This window comes from Epinephelus fuscoguttatus, linkage group LG13 (assembly GCF_011397635.1).
Source record: "Epinephelus fuscoguttatus linkage group LG13, E.fuscoguttatus.final_Chr_v1".
Lineage (NCBI taxonomy): Eukaryota > Metazoa > Chordata > Actinopteri > Perciformes > Serranidae > Epinephelus > Epinephelus fuscoguttatus.
In genome coordinates this window covers 21,152,290-21,176,169 of record NC_064764.1, presented here as the reverse complement: position 1 = coordinate 21,176,169, position 23,880 = coordinate 21,152,290, and the positions used below count along the sequence as shown (strand labels likewise).

At 39.6% G+C, this 23,880-nt stretch overlaps 1 protein-coding gene across 2 annotated transcripts in view; it reads left to right on the top strand.

The window, feature by feature from the left end:
* Window positions 1-7,993: 7,993 nt before the first annotated feature.
* Window positions 7,994-23,880, top strand: part of fign (fidgetin) — a 32,388-nt gene continuing 16,501 nt past the window's right edge. The window contains exons 1-2 of one of the 2 annotated variants that reach the window (XM_049594000.1): window positions 7,994-8,152; window positions 9,002-9,036. In XM_049594000.1, the coding sequence (XP_049449957.1) occupies window positions 9,012-9,036 (25 nt within the window). In that variant the 5' untranslated portion in view covers window positions 7,994-8,152; window positions 9,002-9,011. The remainder of the gene's footprint in view (window positions 8,153-9,001; window positions 9,037-23,880) is intronic. The other variant, XM_049594001.1, reaches the window with a different exon arrangement.

Genomic DNA, 23,880 nt, shown 5'->3' with positions numbered 1-23,880 from the left:
CACTGGGTCATAGTTAAACCAGGAAGAAGCTGAACATGTTTACCATTGCTTTCAAGGTTTCATAACTGAAATAAACAGTGAAGTAAAACTTTGTTATAAAGCAGAGGTGTCACTGTAACCTGTTATCACTGCAATTCACCTGGTAATGAATAATTCCATCATAACCGATAAGATTGATGACCATATTAAAATAATACCCAGTTTGTACAAGAGAAGAACGTCTTTTAAATATCTTCATTATTTCTCTCCTATTTCCATCAACCGGAATTTTAAAAATGACATCGTGTGATCATAGTGGGCTTCAGTCTTGGGCACAAAAGCACTTGAGTGTGATGGGCAAAGTGGCACTCAGTCACCGTGGAGCTACTGAAGCTGATAAAAGGGAGAGACATTAATTGAATGACCTTGGCATCACTAGTTTTAATAAGCGGACGTACTTCAATATAAAAAGCCCACAACTGGAGAAAATTGTGTCTTAGTGGTTATTTTAACATCTAGATCTTTGACCACGGCTCCAATGCTGTTTATTGTTGGCCCTAATACTGTTTAATTGTTAACTAGAAAGTTGAATAAATGATGTTAGTGGAGATTATAAGTCATATGAAAGGAGACAGGAGACAGGAGTGTCTTAAGCTTGAAAAGGAACTCGTGTGAAGTTTGAAACAGGATGCCAACTTGTAAAAAATTGTCTGTGATTAGACAATAAATTGGAGTGGTTGCTGACACACTATCTTAAAAATAAAGTGATCAGAGGTACTGCATTGTCTTTCAGACACATCAGCAAAGGGAGACAAACAAGAGAAAATACACTCAGACTCTAACCTGCGATAGTAACACGTTATTGGTGGTGAATACCTGAACCCCAGCTGAGGGCAGACACTGGCTGCTATGACAGATCCATCAAAGCAGCGGAGGCTGTCTCTCCTGATGTGGACTCCGGCATGGGCTCTGCCTGCTGCTGAGAGCTGAGGCCCGCTCTGCATTGTCCACTGGCACCCAGCCAAACTGGCCCTGCTACTATTGTCCTTCACCCTCCAAGCTCTGAAGCCCGCTATTCAATTAAGATACATGAACTTTGTGATGCATGCTTGAAGAGATGCTTTAAACGCAGTTCCAGCATCAGGACGCCTGCATTGAAATGAACGAGCGTTGTCACTGCGGAGGCTCTTTAAAGTTAATTGCAGTGAGGAGACAGTAGAGAGCCTTTATGAAACTGTTTTTGTCATGCTTTCTTGCAGACCATATGACACCGTGCTGTACAGTATGCCTTGGACCAGACTTTCGAACAGTCCCTGCATCATCTGGTGTATCTGTCACATCCACAATTACATTATTGCTGTTTCACTCACACGAGCCACTGTGTCAGAGCTCTCAAAACCAAACAGATGGAGCTAGTTGGCAACAGAAGGCATGCAAATCATGGATCATTTGATTGGAGATCTTATTTAATTATTCAACCAAGTGGCCATCTTGGAGGAGACTCAATACAAGCTGCCTACTGTACAATATGTGTAAGCAACTGTTACAATATTCAACTAATAATGAGTTACAAAAAAGATGGAAACTAAGACATTGTGTCTTTGGGGGGGTATACATTGAATATCTAGGCATTTTACTCTCTCACTTCAGTTTGACTTTGCAAAACATAATGCACTGAGAAGGAAGCTACAGTCTTTACAAAGTGTGCATTGATTTCTTGATGGTTGCATTGCATACCTTATTGCACACTCACATATGCACACAAGAGTAGCCCATAAACTATCTCTACAGACATATTCAGGTCTGATGCTCATTTTTCGTGAGCCTTATGAAACCTTGAAGCGGAGGGAAAAAATACTGGTAACAGAAGAGGCAGCTGTGACAATGAACCAAAATTACAATCATGTGGAATGAGACCAAGGATTTCAAGTAGGGAAGTAAATTAAATGAAAATTTAGTGTTGGTTGAAATAGTTTGCAGAAAAAACAAAATGAGCTGTATTTAACATTCAGGCACAATGCTGAAAAGTGACAATTGCTTATCTCCATGGAGATCAATAATGGCTGCAGGATCATTGTGTAAAGTGTCTGCAGGTTTAATGCAGATAGGATGTCATTATTATTTTCTTTCTCCTAATGACCATCATTATGCACGGACACTGATTGAATTCCATTTGTTACCTACGTTTGAGCCTGAGTGGAATAATTACCATTTAAGTATCTCCATTAAAATTCATGCACGGATGTTCATACTCAGACCTTCTTTTAAAAATAACTAAAATATTCTTTGAATACAAAATTCATCGGCTACAACCTGGCCATGCTTTAATACTTCAAGTCTAATTACATGTGAGTGTTATTAAAGCATGTCTTCTTTTTTAGTTTGTCTAATTTTTTATTTTTTTTTTAAATGACGGGCAAAAGAAAAGCAAGAAATGGTTGCTGCTCTGTGGCTATCAATGCAGCACACTCTCTTAATATTTAATTAAAATGGATCTGCTGGTAAGTGTGATCAATATCCAGCACCCTGTCTAAATTGCTTTTTCAACCTCTTGTGTCACATACAAAATAAATATGTTTTAATAGTTACATACATTTTCTTTTCAAAGGATAAAGGGTTATTGTGTTGCATTAAGATATAAGTGGGGCTTTTTCTGCTGTCTAGACTTCACCTCTAGTGATTGTTGAGTGTTACAAACACGGATGACAGCCTGAGATGCGATTTCTTCTCCCCAAAACAAACTCGTCATAGGTCCGTAGGCCTGTTTGTTTATCCATCGGTGCATGAATTCAGCACCAACAAGAACATGTCACTTCTTGTTTCTTGTTTACCGGTGGTCATCCTGTGTGTGGAGTCGCCTGAGTGGAAGTAACCATGTTTATGTTGCAGGTAAATAAGGCAGCCTCTTCCCTAATACAGCCATCTTTCTGTAAATACACAGCTGTGGCTCAACAGTGAGCCAGTAGAGGAGAACGGAGAGGGGATTTGGCCACACCTAATCAATCACTGACAGATTACTGCTAAAGCCACTTCCATACACATTAAAGAGGGACAAATGCAGAATTGCAACTGAACAAGTTCTAGTTTTAAGCCAACAGTGGGACTTCCTGGTGATTTATCAAAGTCACTGCTGCTGAGCTGCATGCCTGTGTGATTGTAGTTCACAGCAGACAGAGCTGAGGCGCAGCATTGAAAGGAGTGTTTATGCCCTCAGCTGTGGCACTGTCAGCCTTGTGGAATTTACTGTAAATCACATTGCTTTTATTGCAAGATTTAGTAGCTTATCCTCTGTGGGCTCTATTCACTTCAAGCTTGTCCCTATTAGGATTTTAGCCCTCGTCTATACAGGGACTTGGATACACATCTAGAAATAATGTGGGAAATCAAGCCTGTGATTTTACACTTTTTTGCACATCTTTTTCTCTATAATAGCTTGTGCGCTTAAATGTTTCATTGCTGTGACCACACTACAGTGTCTTAAGCCTGTGTGTGTGTATTATTTCTACTCAAAGATCTCTATTCCTGATGGAAATCACTGCTTGTGATAGCCCAGAGATACAGCGCAGCATTACTGCAAATTATGTTGTTTACAGTATTATTCCATGAATACCCCCAAATCGGATTTGTTAAGTTCTGTAATGATAGTTTAGAAAAGGGAAAGCCTGACTTCTCTGTGCCAGTAGAATGACTTGATATATATTTTTTTTTAATGGCACAATGTTTAACAACAATCACTGCTCGTGGAAATGAATCAATAATTCTACAAACTACTGATCAGGGGAATAAAAGTCTCCTTTGTTACATCAAGATGCATGCTCCTGTGAGGAAAGGCTCGATGCAGCTGGTTTCGCCAAAGTCAGTGTTTTGTGGCAGAAACAATAAACGCCCAGCAACATCGCTGAAGTGATCACACATGACATAAGAGTCTGTAGGCAGAAGGTTAAAAAACAGGCAGTCACGTGCCATGTAAACCCCTAACCTCATTCCTGGGGAAATGAACAATTCCACTGTGTGTGTGTGTGTGTGTGTGTGTGTGTGTGTGTGTGTGTGTGTGTGTGTGTGTCTGTGTGTGCAGGATAGGAAAGGAAAGGAGATGTCAGCATGTGTTTTACATTCATTCAGTTTTTATTCGTTTAAACAATGATTTCTCGTTACAGATGTAATAAACGTAGAAATAAAACCTGATATTCATCTATAAAATACTTTGATACGCTTCCACCTTTTATTTTTAATACATCAGCAACTCAGTTTAATCGTACAGCTTTCAATCTTTTTACCCACTCATTTACAAAATCCATAATCAGAAATTTCGATCTGCAATTGCCCGACACCAAATCATAGCAACCAGTTAACTTTTTTATTTCCTCAAGGTTTGATCTGTGTCAAGGAGGATTCAAGTGTGTGATGGACATGAACTGTGATCCCTGTAGCTGTATGTGCGGGTGTCTGCATGATGTGTGTATTGACGTGCTGTAGCAAGAGTTCAGGGAGGCAGCTGAGCAAAATAATTTAGAATGTCCTGCCTGCTGACACAAGGACAAAGGCACAGACTGAACATGCCCATATGAGGAAGGATACAATGGACGTGGCTACACCTGGAAATGCACTGCTGTTGTTTTCACCATGACCTCCACAGCACACAGAGATTTTCACAGGCTGTTCCTACAAGCGTGGACACTCGCTTCTGGTTGAGTCAGCTCGGTATTAACAGGACATTATTCCATGATGAGCACCAGAATCCTCGTCTAATCAGCAGCACAGCGAATGAAATCAAGCACGTAGTGTTATTATGATCATTTTCTCTACTTCTCTGTTTTTGTGTGGTAGTTTCAATACAATCTGCATTGCTTTTGTCTCTAAATTGATAACAAAAGAAACACTAACAGGGGCAGCAGCAGTAAAAGATACTGGAGTGCATGAGCTTAAACTGTCATTGTCCAGAGCAGCTCAGTGGCCACTCTGTGTCCTGCCTTTTGGGTAGGATTTCTCAGAAGAGCTCATGCAGTTGGAATTAGCATGGTGCAGTCAAGGGAGTACTGAAGGCTGAATCAATGCATCACTCCGAGGGCCTTGGGTATGGATATGAGAGGGCATAATGGGACTTTTTGTGCCGATCCTCATATCATGTGTCTAACCAGGGTCTTCGAGCAACGCTCCCCCAAAGGAGAGGAGATCAGCCTACCCCTTTCAAGGCCATGTGCAGATAACAGAGAAACGCTGGAGAATAACCTGCAATAATGTGTGTCAATCAGCAAATGAAGAGAGGATTTTTAATTTTGGAAAAAATTGTTGTTTGATATTTTGGAATACATTATGTTTGCTTTTTTGCCAAGAGAAAGATGAGAAAATCAAAACCACTTTTCATTTGTCATTTTGGGTGTCGCCATCTTGTTTTGTTTTTTTTTTTTTGGAGCCAGAATGATCGTATTTAGATGAGAGTGTGGAGTTGTGGAGGTGCTGACTGAGAATGCCGGTGTAGCAACTTGTCATTACAAGGTAGCCATGCCTTGAAACATACCCTGCTTTATCGTTTATTTTACTCTAAATGGGACCGTAATTTACAAAATGGATATCATTGCTGGATTGCAGAAGACTTAAAACTAGTGACTGAGATCATAAATTCATTAGGAAAATGTTTCCTGAGGTAATAAATCAACTGCAAAGCAATTTTCTCATAGTCTTCTATAACGTGCTCCTGGGATGCCGCTTTTCTGTAGGCCAGCATGAAAGTTAGCCTATGGGATATTTCCACTGATTTTGGATTATCGCAGAAAATAAGCTCTGTGGCAAACAAAAATGTATGTTTAGATGTTTTATTCAGGAAGATGATCTTCACAAAGGAACACCACTTTTACAATTTTTTAAGCATAATGCAATCGCCAGAACTAGAAAGCTAACGTTATGCTATAAATGTACTACACCACAGTTGCATGACTTAACGTCACCACCACCATGAGGCTGTAAAGCTACATTCGGCGTGATGACATTCTGTAGTCTCATTTAGCCACGTGTTAGCAACCGTCTCTTTGAAGACAGGTAAAATCTTTAAAATTCAATAAAGGGGCAAGTACTGATAAGATAAGATAAGATAAGATAAGATAAGAAGAAAAAAAAGTAGAATATAATCAAGAGACAGACTGAATGGCAGAATTTAGATTATTGCATGTATCAAGTGTTGATATTTCGCAGTTAGTATATACACAGATATTCACTGTCAGTATATACAGATACAGATTATACTGATGTGTTGTATGTTGTAGAACAAAACATCAAATCACATCTGACCAAAAACCCATTCAAACCCACTGACTTTGAGACAAGGGAATTGGGAGTGCTAAAATGCAAACTCATTCCCGGGTTTTAGGACTCATTCCTGGAGCATTCTATATAATCAGACCTCTTTTTGCAACCAGTGCAGTTGCCCCTGCTGGCTATTGGAAAGAATGCAGGTATAAGGCACTTCTGCATTGACTTCACTTTTCAGACCTTATTAAACAATGCACAGGATCCTTACTAAAAATGTATGTACGGACAAAAGTGAATAAAGGCATGCGCCAAAATATATTCAACAATTTCTACAATCAGGCTTCCACCTCATCATCTGCTTCACCAATTTCCCATCTCCAAAACGTCCATAAGCTGGGGTCAAAGTTTCTACCAGCAAGTCTGTTTTTAAAGATCACAACTTTTGCATTGCAAGTGGCGCACACCTCTTTCAGGCCTCGTTTAGAAATGAGACCCCTAGAGGCTACGTCATCATCTTTTAAACAGTTTATGATTTTTACGCTAAGAAAAGCTAGCCAGCAAATGACTGTGACATACATAGTTTGTTCCGAAAAACTGGCTTGGTATTGATCTTCTCCTTGAGTTCGGCGTCCCTCTGAAGTCGTCAAAATCAGGTGCTCGGGCAGGGACTTGCAGCGTCAGAAACCAACGAAAAAAGGCGTCCTTTAACGTTGGCATGACACACGGCCGGTTGCAGCTATAGTTTAACGGTGCCCGGTGGCGTCAAGGGGGAAATGCAGCAGGACACGGACAAAACTTAAGGCAGTGAAAGTCCCACTGGGGCGGCTGGGAGGGGTGGTATATAGGTCCAACAAGCACCGACTTTCATCCGAGAGATCCAAACCATATTCTTTTTTCCTAAACCCAACCTCTTGCTTTTGTTGCCTAAACCCAACCATGTGTGTTTGTTGTTGAAGGAAAAAAATCATCACAGTGTTGTACCAATGTAGTGCGTTTATTTTGAAAGAGACTGTATGTAAACATTACATTTCCTGTGAAAACATAAGTGTATTTTGAAAGAAGACAATGCATGTAACAGGCAGACCTTGACACAGTGTCCCAGAACATCAGCAACAAACGCACCCAGGGTACGACTTTCATGTCGTATGTGGATGTGGAAAGTCCATGACCAAACCTCAATATGTGACAAGGTCAGAGTGAGAATGTGTTGCTCATTTATCTCTTGGCAAGAAAGCAAATAATGTCTTACCATCTGTCCAGCAATTTCTTTATCATAGCCTATAATGACCCCTATGATGACAGCAGATGATGGCACCAGAAGAGAAAAACAGACTATAGGCTATGTAGTTGGTAAACATCAGTCAAAGGTCATTCATGAACAGAAGCAATGTTCAACAATGTGTAGAAAAGCTGCCAACCCTCTGTAAGAACACATCACATTCACAGATCAATGAGAGACATGTGTGTTAAATGCACAGGCTCTTATAGAGAGAAAAATGCACATGATGCACCTCAGTTAGTGCCAAGCAGTGCAGATGGACTATACAGGGCAGGGCACGTGAAGCCAGTCCCCTAGTAGTGCGTGCAGACAGTACAATTAAACAGTGAATACATGAGAGAGCCTATAGCGAGATGTTGTCATGATAGGCTGCTTGTGAAGTGCTGCTTATTAGGCTTGATTCTCTTTGAATTTGGCTCCCGCCGCACAGATCATGCGCAGTGTGCCGCGTGCTGCCTTCAGTCAGCGGAGCAGCTGTCCAGGGTTTGGAATTCCAACATGGCAGAGGCTGTGGTCAGTCTTCCCCTCACTAACTTGGAATGGTTTCAAATCGCGAGCAGCCGCGCTTAACCTCCGCGAGCCATTCATCTGCGCACTCACCGGATCGATGGTACTATAAACCCTGACGCTGCTCTGGCACCTACACAGGTAAGTCTTATCCTGTCTACCAGCGATGTTGACAATTAAAAAGAGAAACGGAGCAGCCCTGTGCGCGCAAACGCTCGCCGAGAGACTGTGTCGCGCATCACAGAAACTGCAGCGCAGTCTGTGGCCACTCATTCTGCGTTTGCACAAGCTACATGACTTGTCATCGTCTGAGGAAAGAGAAAATAAACGCGTTAAAGTTCCGGGATTAGACGCAGTTTGCATTTAATGTTTTCCTCACTGCACTTCCAGGACACGGTTACATACACGTCTGGAAGTGGTCTCCTAAATAACTTTCCTGCAACGAGAAGTTTTTGCATGTCAGCCTGAATAAAACTTGCCGCGATAACCGCAGGCGGGAGGTTAATAGATGGGTTGTCATTGCGCTCTTAGTGGGACAACTGCTGGCAAGTAATCTATTTTAAAAGTAAAGGGAGGGGGGCATCACGCTGGTTTAGCCTCTTCCTCTAATAGGCGGCATGAAGAATGTGTGTTTTATGTCATCTACAGTCCCTCACATGCTTCCTATTCTCTCGTTTCAACTCGCGCAAGAAGTGACAGGCTCCAGCCGTGCCTGTGTGGCTCTCTGCGTCTCCGTCCAGGGCTGCTGATTTCAAATTATTATTTCATTTCACTCGCATGTTCCGTTTCCCTTTTTTGTCTGCATTGTCCTCAGTTACACGACCCTAAATGAATACCTGAAGAAAGAAACAAGGGACCGTGCGTTTTTTTTTTTAAACTTGTGAAATCCGATATCTGAGGAAAAAAGTGCCTGTAATGAGAAGCAACCTTTGGAATTCCTCCTCGTGAAAATTCCGTTTCTGCTGTTTTCCCCTCTCCTCTTGTTTTTAGGCTTGAAGACATGATCACTAGCACCAGTATTTATGGTACGTTCATTTTGGAATTATCATTAATATTGTTGTCATGATTTCATATTTGTCATATTTGCAATGAGGCTGTTATTGCAGCAATGCATTTTGTATATTTGTGCATGTTTGGTCCATCTTCCAAAGTTTACTTAATTTAGGTTATAATGATAATAATAATAATAATAATAATAATACATGAGCACAATCCAAAGATTACAGCACAATAATGTGATTAATTTCATACAAGTGGCATTATCAATTAGGCTCAAAGTATCCTGTGCAGGTTAAAGAATTTGCCCCCAATTTAATTTGGTTTTGCTTTCTGTTTCTGACATTCTCAATGTGCAGTGTTCTTTCTCATTGCACTGCTTTCATATGTCTGCATGCATAACTCCAACAATATGAATATTTTTGCTTCATAGACAATAGATGTGAATTTATCCCAAAATGTTGCAAATTTCCATTTAGAGACTAAATTTCAAACACACACTTTTTACTTTTCTTTTTACATTTTCTGTTGTGGAGACATAGTCTGCTATTATGACGTTTATTAGCCGTAAATTAAATATTGAGAAATTTAAAAAGATGATATCATGACAGCTTTAAAATGTCATTTATTGTAAAATTTATGACATGGCTGTAGCTCAGGGTCTCTTGCAAATGTTTAAAAATGACTGTCTAGTGAAATGCCTGTTGTTAAAATGAAAACTGAACAGAACAATACATAAAGCATCACAGTTATTATCTGGCACCATGACACAAAACTAAATCTGGTGTTCAGCAATTATACATTTGAAGGATGATGGAAAAGTAAGTACTTGCTCTACAGCAATTCTATAATATGTTGACAATATTATTATAGTATAGGTCATTTGTAAAAACCCTTATGGAATATAGTACGACTTCACAGTTGGCCTTGTTTCATTTAGGAAGTTGTCATGCACTTTTATATTTACTTCTCACACTGTTTAACAATTCACTAGTGCAACTAAATCACATTTGCTCGCAAATTATTTGAAAGGCAGCGTCGAAAAATTGCTGTTATTCATGTTGCAGTGGAAATGGTTTGTGACAAACCAGTAAATGGATCCCAGCATGGACACAAAGTCAGGAGGTGTAACAAGTTGTGTGCTGTCTCCCTTTTGCAAACACTTTGTCCTGAGCGAACCGTTCCCACCTCCATAGAACAATTTACTTAATTGTGTTCACACATTTCATTTGCATGTTTTCCTTTGAGAGGAAATTAACATCATCAGCAGTGAGCTGAAGTATGTTTTCATTCCTCTTCAAAAAAATAACAGCATTGCACCATCCGTCACTCAGTGGGGAGAAAAAAATGTACATTACTACCACATTCATTATGTTTGAGTGTTTGGTTGTAATGTGTTTTTGTAAAGTGGGTATTAAATTTGTTGGTCGGACTTTTATGTGTTTCATATTTAGACCCCCCCCCCTCATGTGTGGCTGTGATGGGTATTTTGTATTACAAAAGAACTTTGATTTGAGCTACTCAGATACAGATACTGAGCAAAGTGGGATATAGTTTGGAGCAATTAATAATATTTGAATCTGTATCTACAGCTTGCAGTCTGAAATACACTGTGCAGTCTGTTAAATGTACTATTTTATATTTTTGATATCTGCATCAATTTAGAACTTTGACAAATCACAATAATGCATTGTGGAAGTAACTGAAAATATACAGTATAAGTGTTTATATTGAAAAATTATAACGTCTCTGCACAGCAAAAACAATCCTTGTGCATTCATCAAACCGTTCCCCCCATTCTCTCTTAATTATCAAGTACAACCTGGTGATATTTATCAGAGTTCATACCCTGGAGGGGTTCCATGTCTGAGCTCCTGCAGCGTGTTAGGTGATTCTTGCAGGTCCTTACTTAACCCCAGACACTTCGGGTGTGCATGGAAAGGAGCTGACAGCTCTGTTTATTTCTGATAGGATAGCACTTATGATAGCAATCTAAGCTGTCGCTCGACGTGGATCTCTGAGCCGAATTTGACGACAGATGCTGACCCCCCTGTTTTCATAACCCTCTTTACTGAGTGTCACACATGTTCACACTTTGAAGAGTGACTGTAAATAATAACAAGAAGTTGTGTGAAGTAAACTACAGTTAATAATTACATCCACCCATTTCCCAGCGATGCAAGGGCGTAGAAATACACTTGTTATTTTTAGTTGCGCTATATTGACAAATAAATTGCTAAAGTGTTTGCTCGTTGTTTTAATGTATTCAGATAGATTCATAATCAGGAAAATCACATTTCCAAAGTCATCTATAAATTTCAAAATTGTTATTAATATTTTTTAGGAAAATGCAGTTTTACAAGCTCCTTTTATTTGAGCAAATTCCAGAAATTCAGTATCTGTGTTGTCCGCTGTTATGACCATTATAACACACAGCATATCTTGACCCATTGTCACGTTACTTAATGTGTCTGTGTGAAGCAATTTAGCTGCTATAAACGCTCTGTCCATAATCTGAAGTGTGCAGCACTATCAGCGATCTGATCACTGAAATTGACAGCATGAGTTAAACCATGATTAAAGGGAGGTGGTATACGACAGGACAGACACTTTACATACAGTATGTGCACTAATGATGAGAATTAAAGCCACCTCCTGAATACCTGGAGCTGACTCTGTGTAAACACCCCCTGGGATGTCTGCAATGCTGTCTGTAAATTGATGAAATATTAATCTTTACAGATGGATCTATTTGTCAGTAACTACTACTAAGAAATCCCATTCAGCCACACAACTATGTTTAATGATATCAGTGCAGGATTGTCATCTTTAAGCAAATAGGTGTCTTTCCTGTGTTTTATATAAAAAGCGAGGGAGTCCCCAATGGAGTAAAAAGACGCTAGCAGAAGGGACAAAAAAAAGAGAGAAAAACTCCAGTCTTTCTTCTAAGTATTACACGTCTTCCTCCCTCCCTCCCCTCTCTTTCTCTCTCCATCTCCCTCTCTCTTGTATCCACATCTCTGTCGTTTCCCTCATGGCAGCTTGCTATGTTATCTTTGTGTGTTTCTCTCTACGCTGACAATTCTTGCAGTGATCTAAGTTGGACTGCATTAGAAAGTGGAGGCAGCTGTCTGTTGCTATACTGAGGGACGTGTTTGCTCTACTGCAAAGATGAAGGACCATGAATCCTTGACATCCTCCCTTTCTCTCCCCTCCGCCTCCTCCTCCTCCTCCTCTTCCTACCATCTCATTTAGACACAGCGACTGTCTGCTCAGACTTGTTTTTTTTTCTTCCTCTGAGTGACAGCATATGGCATGGACATTTTCTAAAATGCATGTGCCTACCATTGGCTGCTTGTACTAACCCTTCATATGTCTCCTAGCTACAGGCCTGTTGTGTTATTTGTTCTTCGTACTCAAACAGAATACTTACAGTTTGGTGTTAAAAGACTCTGGTGGATAAAACAACACAGGTTGCATATTAGGAACCAAGTGGATATTTAGTCTTAACACTGCTCACATCAGTTTCTGTGGTTGCACATATTTTATCATTTAAATGTTTTTAAGGGTTGTGCAAGTGCATGTCTTTGTGCACGTACTGTGTGTGTGTGTGCCTGTCTGTTTCTCTTTGTGCATGTTTTTTCCTGTCCAGTTAAAGGGAGGACACAATGCTTTGTTCTCTATTTATCCATTTAATCTTTCATACATACATCCTGTGTTTATATGATCCATACCATAATGCACAATGTGCCTATAGAGCTTATGCCTCTCTAAATGACTGATTATAACTGCAACACATCCATAAGTCATGTGATAAAGCTGGTTTATTCAGGCCATACATGCCAGGCATATTATTTACATGGAGTGTGGCATTTGTTGCTTTCAACTCCTTGTTCTCCTCATTTCGCTAACACGTTGAAACACAGGCTTTGTTTCATCTCCTTCGCATGAGGTGTCTGTGCACTCATAAGGAGACGAGGCAGCTCCGCGCCTGTTGGGGATTGGCTAGAATAGACAATCCCCAGGTGTACTAAACTAGGTTTAGCACTAAGGCTTTTAATCTGGACTTGTAGGAGATTCATGTGCATTCATAGATTTGCCTCTGTAATTATCATACCCCCAGTGGCAGCCAGAGAGACGTTTGCCTAAATCACTGATGTCCTCATTACACTGTTTACATTTTAATTAGACATGCTAAATTCTTGATTTTTTTTTTTTTTTTTTGTAGTGGCCATAAAGATTGGAGGTTTTCCTCAGCAAAGATAGACTATGCCTGGAGTGTTGCCTGGCTGTATGTGTGCATCTCGGAAAGGGGGAGAATTTTCTCACAGTTCTTGTGTTGTTAGCGTAGCCTTCTTTACATACCCTTAAATGATTTATTGCGGCTGAGAGCATCATGCGTAGCTTGCTTTATGAGCAAAGTCTGAATGGAGTGGCAGTAGACAGCTTTAGGATGATAGTATGAACATTTTATGTGTCTATAACAAATCATATGACATTACGACTGAATCTGCTTCCGTATCGTTAAATTATGTCTTTGGCCGGATTATTTATTGTTACTCTCAGGCAGTGAATATTCAAACCCCCCAAGGACTATGATTAACAAAATCTACAATTCCATGATTTTTGAATATAGCTGGCACTTTGAGCTGTCATTGTGTGCCTGAGTACTGTTGCTTATCATTGAATAACCTTGGTGAAGAGAGGTGTTTTTTCCTGTCCTTCTTCCAAGGTGTTTTTTTTTTTTTTTTTTTTTATTGCGTGCAGTTGGGGAGTTTTGTATTGTGAGAGAGCAGCAAGCCTTTCACAAGAGGATAAGAGAAAACTCAATATTTTTGCTGTATTGAAATTCCTCTTGTGTTCTCACAAAACAGTGTCTGACTAATCTGGCAATCGAGGCCGCCATTCTATCTGGACTGAAAACCCAGTGCAACAAGAGAAGCTTTAAGTACTTTTTCACCACCCCACTTTTGTCAGCTTCATTATATGTAAATGGACGTATTTGAAGTGTACTTTTTTAAAATTCATACTCTCAGATTTTGTCTTGATGCTGACCTGTCTTAATCAATATAACCCCTGAATTATGATAACACCAAGAGGCTGTGATCCAGCTGCTTTGATTCTACAAAAGTGTAGCTTGCTCTAAATTTAATCAGAGATAAAATATGTAACTGTGAGAAAAAAAAAATTAGAGTTTGAATAAATTTGTCTGACAGAATAAGGCTGTATGTCAACCATTTTATTTTGCCATTGTGTGACAGTGTAATAGTCTTATAATCCATGTATTGAAATAATGCCTGAATTAACTTTGATATTTATATTCAAGAGCATGCAAGGATTTGCTTTGAATATAAATGTTAATCGACTGTTTTTCCTCATCCCATTCATCACATCCCATGCTAATTGTCTCAAATTGATATTTGAGACAATTAGCTGAAGCGATGATCAGACGAGATGTGAGCTATCAGTGGTTTTTCCGCAAAAGTTCTCAGCGATTCATTCATCCTCGGTGGAGCCGGGTGGCTGACAGGTTGGCATGGTGCCAGGTGCTGGCAGAGGGGGCTTTGAGTGCCAGGGACGGGAGAGGATGGGTTGAGGTCTGCCTGATGGCGTGGAGGGGAGGGGGGAAGGGAAGAGGGGATAGAGGGGTGCAGTATACGCTGCCATAAAGGTTTAAGGTGTCAGGCTGCGGCAAGGCAGCGGGTGTCTGCAGTGACACTGTGACGTGACCACAGCAGCATGCACAGAAGTGAGGCAGGGCGACTGGATATTTGGAGATAGCCAGTGATGTTATATTGTTGTTATAGTGCCCGGCTTACTAGGGTGTAGGGTGCTTTGTTATTTAACTGCATAAACCACAAATTATGTTTCTACAAGGTAGCTGTTAGAGGTGGAGGTGGAGGGTAGCAGCTCACGGTTTCTGTAGAAATAATTAAATATGAAACAATAAGAAAATATGACTGGTAGATTAACACATCTAGACATTTTTAAATCCATAAACATGTTTCCTTTTTTCTCTTGCTTGCTATCTGTTGGTTAATAGTCACTAGAAGTCTTGCTGCCTGGCGTGTGGCCTATTTGACAGTCCCTCTTAGAGTCCACAAGGAATTAGATTAATTTAAATCAGAAAAATAAGAGTGCAAAAAAACAAAAAGAGCGCTCAAGAGTTGAGCATCATCACAGAGCTTTATGAGGGCTGACACTTCTTTTGTGTTCATTATCAGGAAATCACCTCAGGGAGTCGTGTTGACTTTGCATGGTCTAAAATAGCTGTTACAGCGGACTGCCCCGTGCTCGCTCACTCGCTTCCATTCCAAGTATCTGGGGAGGCAAGGTGGAAATACCAAACGAAGGTTCTGCTGAGAAACGCTAAACATAGTATAAACTCCCACTTTAACAGAAGGAAATCAAGACATTTGTCCGGTTGCGCTGTCTAGGATGTTGTGAGCAATAAACAAGAGCTCATGTTCTGTGTAAAAAGGTGTGATTCCAGTGTGCAGTCTAGTATTACGTCTGCAGGAATCACAAGTGGACAGAATGTTTTTAAGTTTTTAGCTGGTTGCTGCCACCAGCTCAGTTTGGCCACTGATCATTTCTTTCCTAGGGTGAATAAAAACTAAAAGTATATTTTTATTGTTTTATTTTTCACCCTGATTTAAAGGAAAATGTATTAACATTATGTCATTGCTGGCTTTAGCACGCCTGCAGAGGGTTTATAGCAGCATTTCTATACTGCACAGAACAATAGTAGATTCATTTACTTGGAGCGTGATGTTTCTGCAGTCCAAACCCTGACTGCATCGCCTCTCCCACATCTTTAAATGGATCCCATGAGTCTTCAGCTCTGTTGTTTCCATTATTCATTTCAAAACTTCCATGTAGCATGGAGAGGCTAGAGGGGTGAAAAATAATTTTGTGTCTGAAAAAAAAATTGATGTAGAGCAAAGTCACTGCTTTATGCAAAGTGTGCCATGCCTGGGGAGCATGTGAGCTGGCGTACTGTAGGAGGAGTGAGTGCTTGGGCGAGGGACGGACTGTATGTGTGTGTGTGCCTTGCCTGTGTGTGTCTGCGTGTTCCTGTCAGTCTGTCAGTTAGGCCTAATGTGGCTCCCTAGAGGTACCTGGGGGAGACCCATCTAGCACCCAGTCAGCCTCTGCTGGCGGCCAAGTGGTGACAACGGGTTCCCACAGAGAGAGAAAGTGTCATAGTATGTATGTAAACTAGTGACAGATGACTGGAGACATGTGGCCTGTAGACACCGCGCCTGAAAGTAAAGCAGTTTTGCCTCTTCGACTTCCTTTCTCTCTTCCCACTTGAGACTTCAGAGAGCGAGCATCAGGCTGCACAACAGCATGGAATACATTGACAACAAGTCAAAGATGTGAATAAAAAGGATGCAAATCATTTGGCATGAAAAGACACATGCTATGTGCAAAGGTTTTGTTTGCCTTTGAAAGGCTGTAGCAAAGGAGTGAGGAGTTTTTAGTGTGCAGAGCTTCAGGCAGCTTTTCTAGGTCACAGGTCATGTGGGTCAGTGTTACACTCCCTGCAGCCTCACTTCAACCCTCGGTCTGGAAATAGAACATGCAACGTCACCCAGCCAGGAGGGAGGTAGATTCCAGACCTCAGTGGCCACGGGCTGCACATGTGGAATCTGCTCGTGTAGTTGACCCCAAATGTTTGAAACTCAGAATGCTCCCAGTAGGATATTGTTATTTCATGCATACCCAAATGAGCAAGGCTGTACGAATTGCCTTGTACAAAGTGGACCAGTATACTTAGACTCTTCACTGTCGGCCGTTCACAATTCATCAAGGGAGCTCACACTAGCCAGAGGCAGATTTATTTAACAGTATGCACATAACCTGTAAGAGAGGCAAAACATAGCAAATAAACTGTGGAGTAGTTGTCGTTTTTTTATATTGCATATTTCAGCCAGCAGGCCCTTTGCCTACTTTCCTCTTTTAAGCATTCATTGTAATGGACGGAAAGCTGGCACATGGAAGACAGACATTCAACCAGTGTGAAAAATCAAGCAAAGATCTCATCCAAGCCTTATAATCATAGGCCATGGAGCACTTCTACTATTAGGCTTCTTACTGAAGCATCTTTTTTTTAACCCAATTTGCATGTTACATATACAGCATTTGTCACAAGTGTTTTGTATATTATAAAATGTGAATTGGATGTTAATACTATAGTTGTACTGGTTTAAATTCCCACCATGATGGGCATAAATTGAATTTTTTTGTGTGTTTGCAGAAAGAACAGGCAGTGGAATTTCGCTACAGTTTCTATTTTCTTATTTCCTAATACATACTCATTGAGACTAGTGTTACCTGGAAAGACAGACAAGGAGTCAACAGCTCGATAGGATGCCATGAAAGGTCACCAGTCAGCTTATAACTTCATGTGTAAATTCTGCTACATGTTTAAATAAAGGTGTAGATTTCAGGGTGGACTCAGAGGACATGTCCCCCTCAATATTTAGAAAAAGTCCATTTTGTCCTCCCCCAATAAAAGCATGAAAGTAGCAGAAGGCTTTTATTTTGGCAAAATTAAAACATTTACACTGTAAAGTGAAGCAGAAAAGACACAAATTGGTGCTTAAAAATTCATCAGAGTGCAGGAAATTAAGTATCTGGCCCCCAAACTTCCTGCTTCACGTGTGTCCCCCACCCCAATGTTGGAACACAACACAGGCACTTATGCAGCACCTAAAATGGATGCAGTCAACTGTGACATATGCATTTTTATTTATTTTGTTGTTGCAAAATGGTGCATGATTCACAGTAACTTCATAATGCTGACATAATAGCTCGAATGCAGAATTACAAGCAGACATTTGTGTCACCGTGATTCCCATAACAGATATTATATAATATTTAGCCAGTGCAGCACTAGCATCACATATTTGATCTGATAATTAGAGTACAGTATGATTGCCGTATTGTGTTTACAGTAATACATGAGCATTTGTGAGTTGTGATAGTGAACACCTGGCCCTTTCCCTAATAGTGAGTTTAATTTGAGAGGAAGCTACATGTCCAAGCGACACCTCCTGGTCCCGCTATCTATCCAGGGAAGTAAAATCTATCAGCACTGATGAGTTCGTGCTCCAACAAATATATCTGTGCCAAACTGTTTATTGTGAGCTCCAATAGTGCTATTGTGCTATACTCTCGTCCATGTGGTGCAACGAGCCAATTCACATTTGAGCAATGGCTGACCCTAGGTTGTGTATATTGATGAGTGGGATTTGTTTCTTAATAGAATTGTGTCTAATTAATTAGCTTTTAATTGGTTGAACTCTGTACATGCAAATGCAGCACAATGTAGAACAATCATTGCTTTACACTGCGTATTGAGGTCGACTTAATGAAATGTGGGGAATGCGTATGTTGTGTCTGTTTATTCTCATTTCTGTTTCGTGGTATAAAATTCTCTTCCTCTTACCAGAGAAATGAATTTATAACACTAGAAAGGTGTCAGTTAAACAAAGAGAATAGACATATTTGAAATGCCTGCCTCTCAATTTCTATTCATTATCTCATTTGTTTTTCACAATTGCTTTGTGCCACAGATTAACCTTTTTTTTCCTTCCCTTCACTTTATAATCTATTAAGGAATACTCTGGAATAATTTCCTTTGCACAGCCCTTCTTTCTTGCTTGACTCGTCTCTGTCGAAGCACTGAACTCTTTGAAGGCTGCCACTCTCTCATCCACCTGCCTCACGGAGGTTTACAGTCGTTTTCAATGACAGCTCTCATCCAGAAGCGTTCATACAGATGACACTGCTGAGGCAATCACAGTGCTGCCCTGCTACAACATGAATTATGGTATATTGTGTCACAGCTTAAGCAGAAGAGACATATTTCTAAATAATTCAAATTATGGATCTCTGTTTTCAGTACAGAATAATTTCAACCACAAACAGCTCCTGCTTTTGATTGGTTATCGTTTAGAACAATAGAGTTAGCTGATTTAGATAACACTATGGAGTGGGAGGGTACATTAGTCTGTGACCATTTTAGTGTGTTTACCGTCTTTCATTTTGTGTCTTTTAAAGTGGTTAACAGGAGGAACACAGACTGCATTTTATTAAAGCTTTTTTCATTGAAATACTTGGCCTCTATAGCTTAAATAACCATTTTCAGGAAATAGATAGAGCCAAATACCAGTAACAATGATGCAAATTACACAGATATAAGATGGGAATATTGAACATGCTGGATTTAAAAAAAAAATAAATAAAAATAAAAAACAGTCCTGTCTCTTAGAAATTATGCTGACATACAGCTAATTTGAAACAGCAAATTCTTATTGAGGAAAATGTAATGCCAGCGATTTACGTTTTTTTATTAGCATAATGAGAAATGTTGCTAATTAATGTATTTGGCAAAAAAAATGGCGTGAAAAATGTTCTGAACCTATCAGCAAATGTTCACTGACCACGTATTTTAGCTGCTAACTGCAAAAATAGGCAATTTTGCAATACAGTATCCAGTCGTAATGACAACCCCATTATTTTTTAATACTTTTTTTGTATCAAAATTTAACACAAATCACAGTCTTTCCATAAACTAATCCAAAGTGCCTTTGTTACTGAAACCTAAGGCAAGAGTCTGGATGCACTTGTGGGGTCATGATGTCAAACTCCTGCACTTTGTTCGCCTGCCATCCTCCCAACCACCTCCATGCAAAGCCTACACCAATGCAGAATCCAATACCTGAAAGAAAGCAGTTTAGTAACATATAAATGTAATTTCTAGGAGACAGGGTTGGTTATATCTACAAGTCTGCTATTACCGTAAGCAAAATACATGAAAAAAAAATGCTATAATAGATGTTACAACAAAGTCACCCCCTTGATGTCATGTAAATTCAATATAAAAATGTAAGTGAAATATAACCATAAAGCTACCCCATCTGTAATACAACACCATGAAGTCTGGCAACAGTAAAGTGAGTTTAGATATTTGATTGAATATGGGTATTTTTTTATTGTTTCAAGTTGTGAGAACTTTATGTGATAAATTTCTGTGCAGCAGCTTCTGACACAGCATATAACAAATAGTAATGACAACATAACATACACTGTAGGGGCTGGAATCACCAGAGGATCCACGATATGATATTATCAAGATAATTAAGTCACAATATTATAATCTTAAACGTGTTGGGATAGTACTGCGATAAAATATATTGTGATATATTACTATTTATTTCCCTTTTTCAACTGTAAAGTATGTCTCCAAAAGAAAAATTTTGTGAACATAGTTTTCAGTCTGTTCTTCTCACTTCTGCCATTTTATTTGCAGCAAAATGTATGCTGTGGACTGAAAACTATTTGTTTATATTCTAGTAGGCTACCTAAAGTTAATTTGTATTTGTAATATTAATAATTTAAATCATAAAAAAACGATACCTGCACTATGTGACGATACGATATTGCCACAAAAAATATTGCGATACTTTGTTGTATCGATTTTGTCCTCACCTCCAGTACACTGTACTCATCAGAAGGACGCACTCAGTATCAGTATAATTTGGTGTCCATGTTATTCCCCATACTAACTCAGCAAAATGAAAACGCCAAACATATCTTGCTAAGCTATACAATGAATATGTGTAAAATGCTGCAAAAAACATCTAAAAACATTTGCATCTAATTTGCTTTGACAGTGCAGCCACGAGAAACATGAGCATCACGTAGCTGTATTTGTATATGAAAGTGATATTCTCATTTCACTACTTTAAACTTCTCAGTAAATTTAAGAACACATTAGGATTCAAAGACACCTTTTGCTGGCAATATATTGACACATACATAAAAGCCAAGTAATATTAAATCCCTTGTAAAAGCAAACTTACTTTTCAAAGCAAATGCCTGAATTCAGCTCCATGGTACAGTACTGACCATGCCACCTTAGCTCTCAGAAGCCATTGTTTGCCAGTGGGCGAACCAATCTCCTAGACAGCTCTTTCCTTGTAAAAGTTCCCCTTTATGGCTTCACTACTGCACTTCAGTAACTTTATTACAGTATAGCTGAGAGATTTCTATTTCATATTGACCTAAGATTGCTTCAGTTGTCTCATTTCACCTTTTGTCTGGCCTGTGTTGGAGAAGTGACCTTCTTTGAGACTTGCAGTCGATACCGCAGAAGGCTCCAGAATGCTCCGGCGAAAAGCTGGCAGTGGTTACAGGCAAACATCCTTTTTCTGTTCACTTGGGTATTTTCAATTATAGTTCCATTTGAACTTTTAATCAGTTTAATGTGTAGGAAACGATAAATAGAACAACAGATGGCCCTGGCTTTCCTCGTGAACCAAAACAGATTTCGCTTTTGAACTCTACAAGTGCATTTGCATTCTTCTCTGTGTAACTGCGTGGAATGATTTCAGGCTCATTCAAACAAATGAGGCCTTTCCCTCCTTTCCTGATGCATATATGTGATGTTTCTGCCATATAGAAAAGTATAGTGCTGTTTTTCATTCAAAGCATGTACGATATGTGCTGCTCTGTTTTTCTGTATATACATGCTTAAACATTTAAAAATAGCTCTCTGTTAGCTATAGATTTCTCTGTAAAGGCTGAGGTAATGCCACTGGCTGTGTTGCTAGCTGTTGGTGAAAAAAATACACACTTATTCATTCTGATAACATCACACTGTGAAGAATGAGATTTTTTTTACAATGCGATTTCCTTCCTGTCCTAACCAGGTTAACATGGCTGTAAAGTCTAATGGTTGGAAGTGTGAAGTAATCACAGTTGTGAATCGGACCAGTGAACAAGATAATCCGTTAATTTCCAACGGGGCTCGGCCTGTTGGTTTGTAAATCAGATGGCTGGCTCCTGGTGCCATTAAACCGCTGCCTCACAGTAAAAGTCAAGATGTGCTAAATGTGATAAAAAAATCCAGAAAGCCCTACCAAAATTTTTCCTGTTTGTGTTTTTTCCCCCGACCAGCCTGTGCCTCTTTGATTGGAGTCTTCCTCGGGGTAACAGGACTTTGGGGAATGAAGATGTTAGTGAGTAGCTTTTGGTCAATGAGCCTTCATGTAGCAAGGTCACAATCTGCCTCTCTTCTCTTTTGAAGTGTGTAAGTGATCCCTGGAGAGGCAGAGTAGCCAAGTTCATAGAGGCTCGCAAAAAACCACTGCCTCCACTGTACATGTGCTCTATGGTTAAACAAGTTTCACCAAGTGCTTGAATTCAACGACTGTGTTCTTTTAACTAACAAGCCATTTGAGTATTCATCAGTATTATGCACTACAGAACACTATGAAGCCTGTCTCCTATAATTGTCTTAGTTTTATTCAGTGTACAAGTTCTACTTGTGAGTGGAGAGCTGTTAGTTTAGCATGTGTGTGGATTTAGCTATACTTAGGGTAGTAATGGAAGATGTAGCCTCGGGGGCTTCTTGGCCTGAAGAGTCATGGTTTAATTAGCATCACTGAGACAGAGAAATCACAGCTCAGAGTATCTCTCAACTTCACGATTTACTGTATTACAGGGGGAAAAATGAGAAATACATGTTCCCCTCAAGCCAGTAGAGTTTATCATTAGCTCAGCCCAGAAAGCCCGTGGGACCTGAGACTTTCCAGGGTATGTAACAAAGAATGCATTATCAAATTGAAGATTTCAACATCTGTGTACATTCGCTGAGAATCCCTGTGAAGTTTGCCATATATGGTGTTTATCTTTATGGCAAGAGCAGTTGCTGTCACTAACAATATCCAAGAAGCTCTCTTTGAGCTTGTTTAACAAATCAATGAATTATTATTATGCTGTGGAAGCTGGTCAACAGATTGAACCAGAAGGCTGTGAAATCTTGGAAAAAATAAGAGGATCATATGTAACTACAAAAATTAAATCATCTGTCTGTTCTTCTGTGTCTTCATCACTTTGAATTCAAAGGGACAAGCAGCTGCACATGCACACATGTGTCCTCTTATTGTCAACAAACCTTATGAAAAGACAAAAGCCAATAGCTTTAGTCTATCACACAGTCATTTTTCATACCCAATCACCAAATGTTGGTGTTGAATGTTTCTGCAAACCATCGATAACATCACATTGGCATGTTATTTTGAAGCAGATTCATTGCAACTTTATGTTTCTACAACGCTATGGTTGATGTGAGGCTTGTGAGGAAAGAACGAATGTTTAGCCTTAAAATACCCGGTTTTCAGGGGCACAATCCAGGCAGGAAAAGCAGCGAGGTCTTAGTGAAAAAAACACTTTTCATGCCTAAAAAGATAATGGGAAAAAAGTGTTGAGTTACTACAAAACAGCTATGTTAAGTGCCTAAAAAGTCACTGAGAACACAGCAACGACTTGATGAATCACAACCGTTTGGCAGGCATCTCTGTAAGGTAGCACACTATCCACCACCCCCTCCATCCTCTAATGACAAAGTCATCTTATGTATTACATCACATTAAAAATGTAGATATGATATTTCTGAAATGTACAAATGTAACATTTTGGTAGTCTGTTCTTACTGAAGATATAAATCTTGGGTCACAAATATATTACTTCACTTTTTTAAGGCTTAGCATATTTTTTTTAAATCAGCTGGGCACTGTAGTTTTAAACAAAAAAATCCCAAACATGGCTTTAACAGGTATTATGTTGGGGACTATTTTCAGTTGCCGATAAATATACATTTGATGCTTAGAGCTTGGTTAATGCTCGTTGTAGTGTAGGCCGCATAGGCCAAAAATGACATCATCACGTATTTGCGTTAAACGCAGAGGCTCCGCAACTTGTCGCCACGCTCAGTTGTGCAAATAATTTAAAAAAGAAGTAAAATAATTCATTCATCTGTACTAGTAACATCTCTCAAGATTTTAGATTCATTTTAA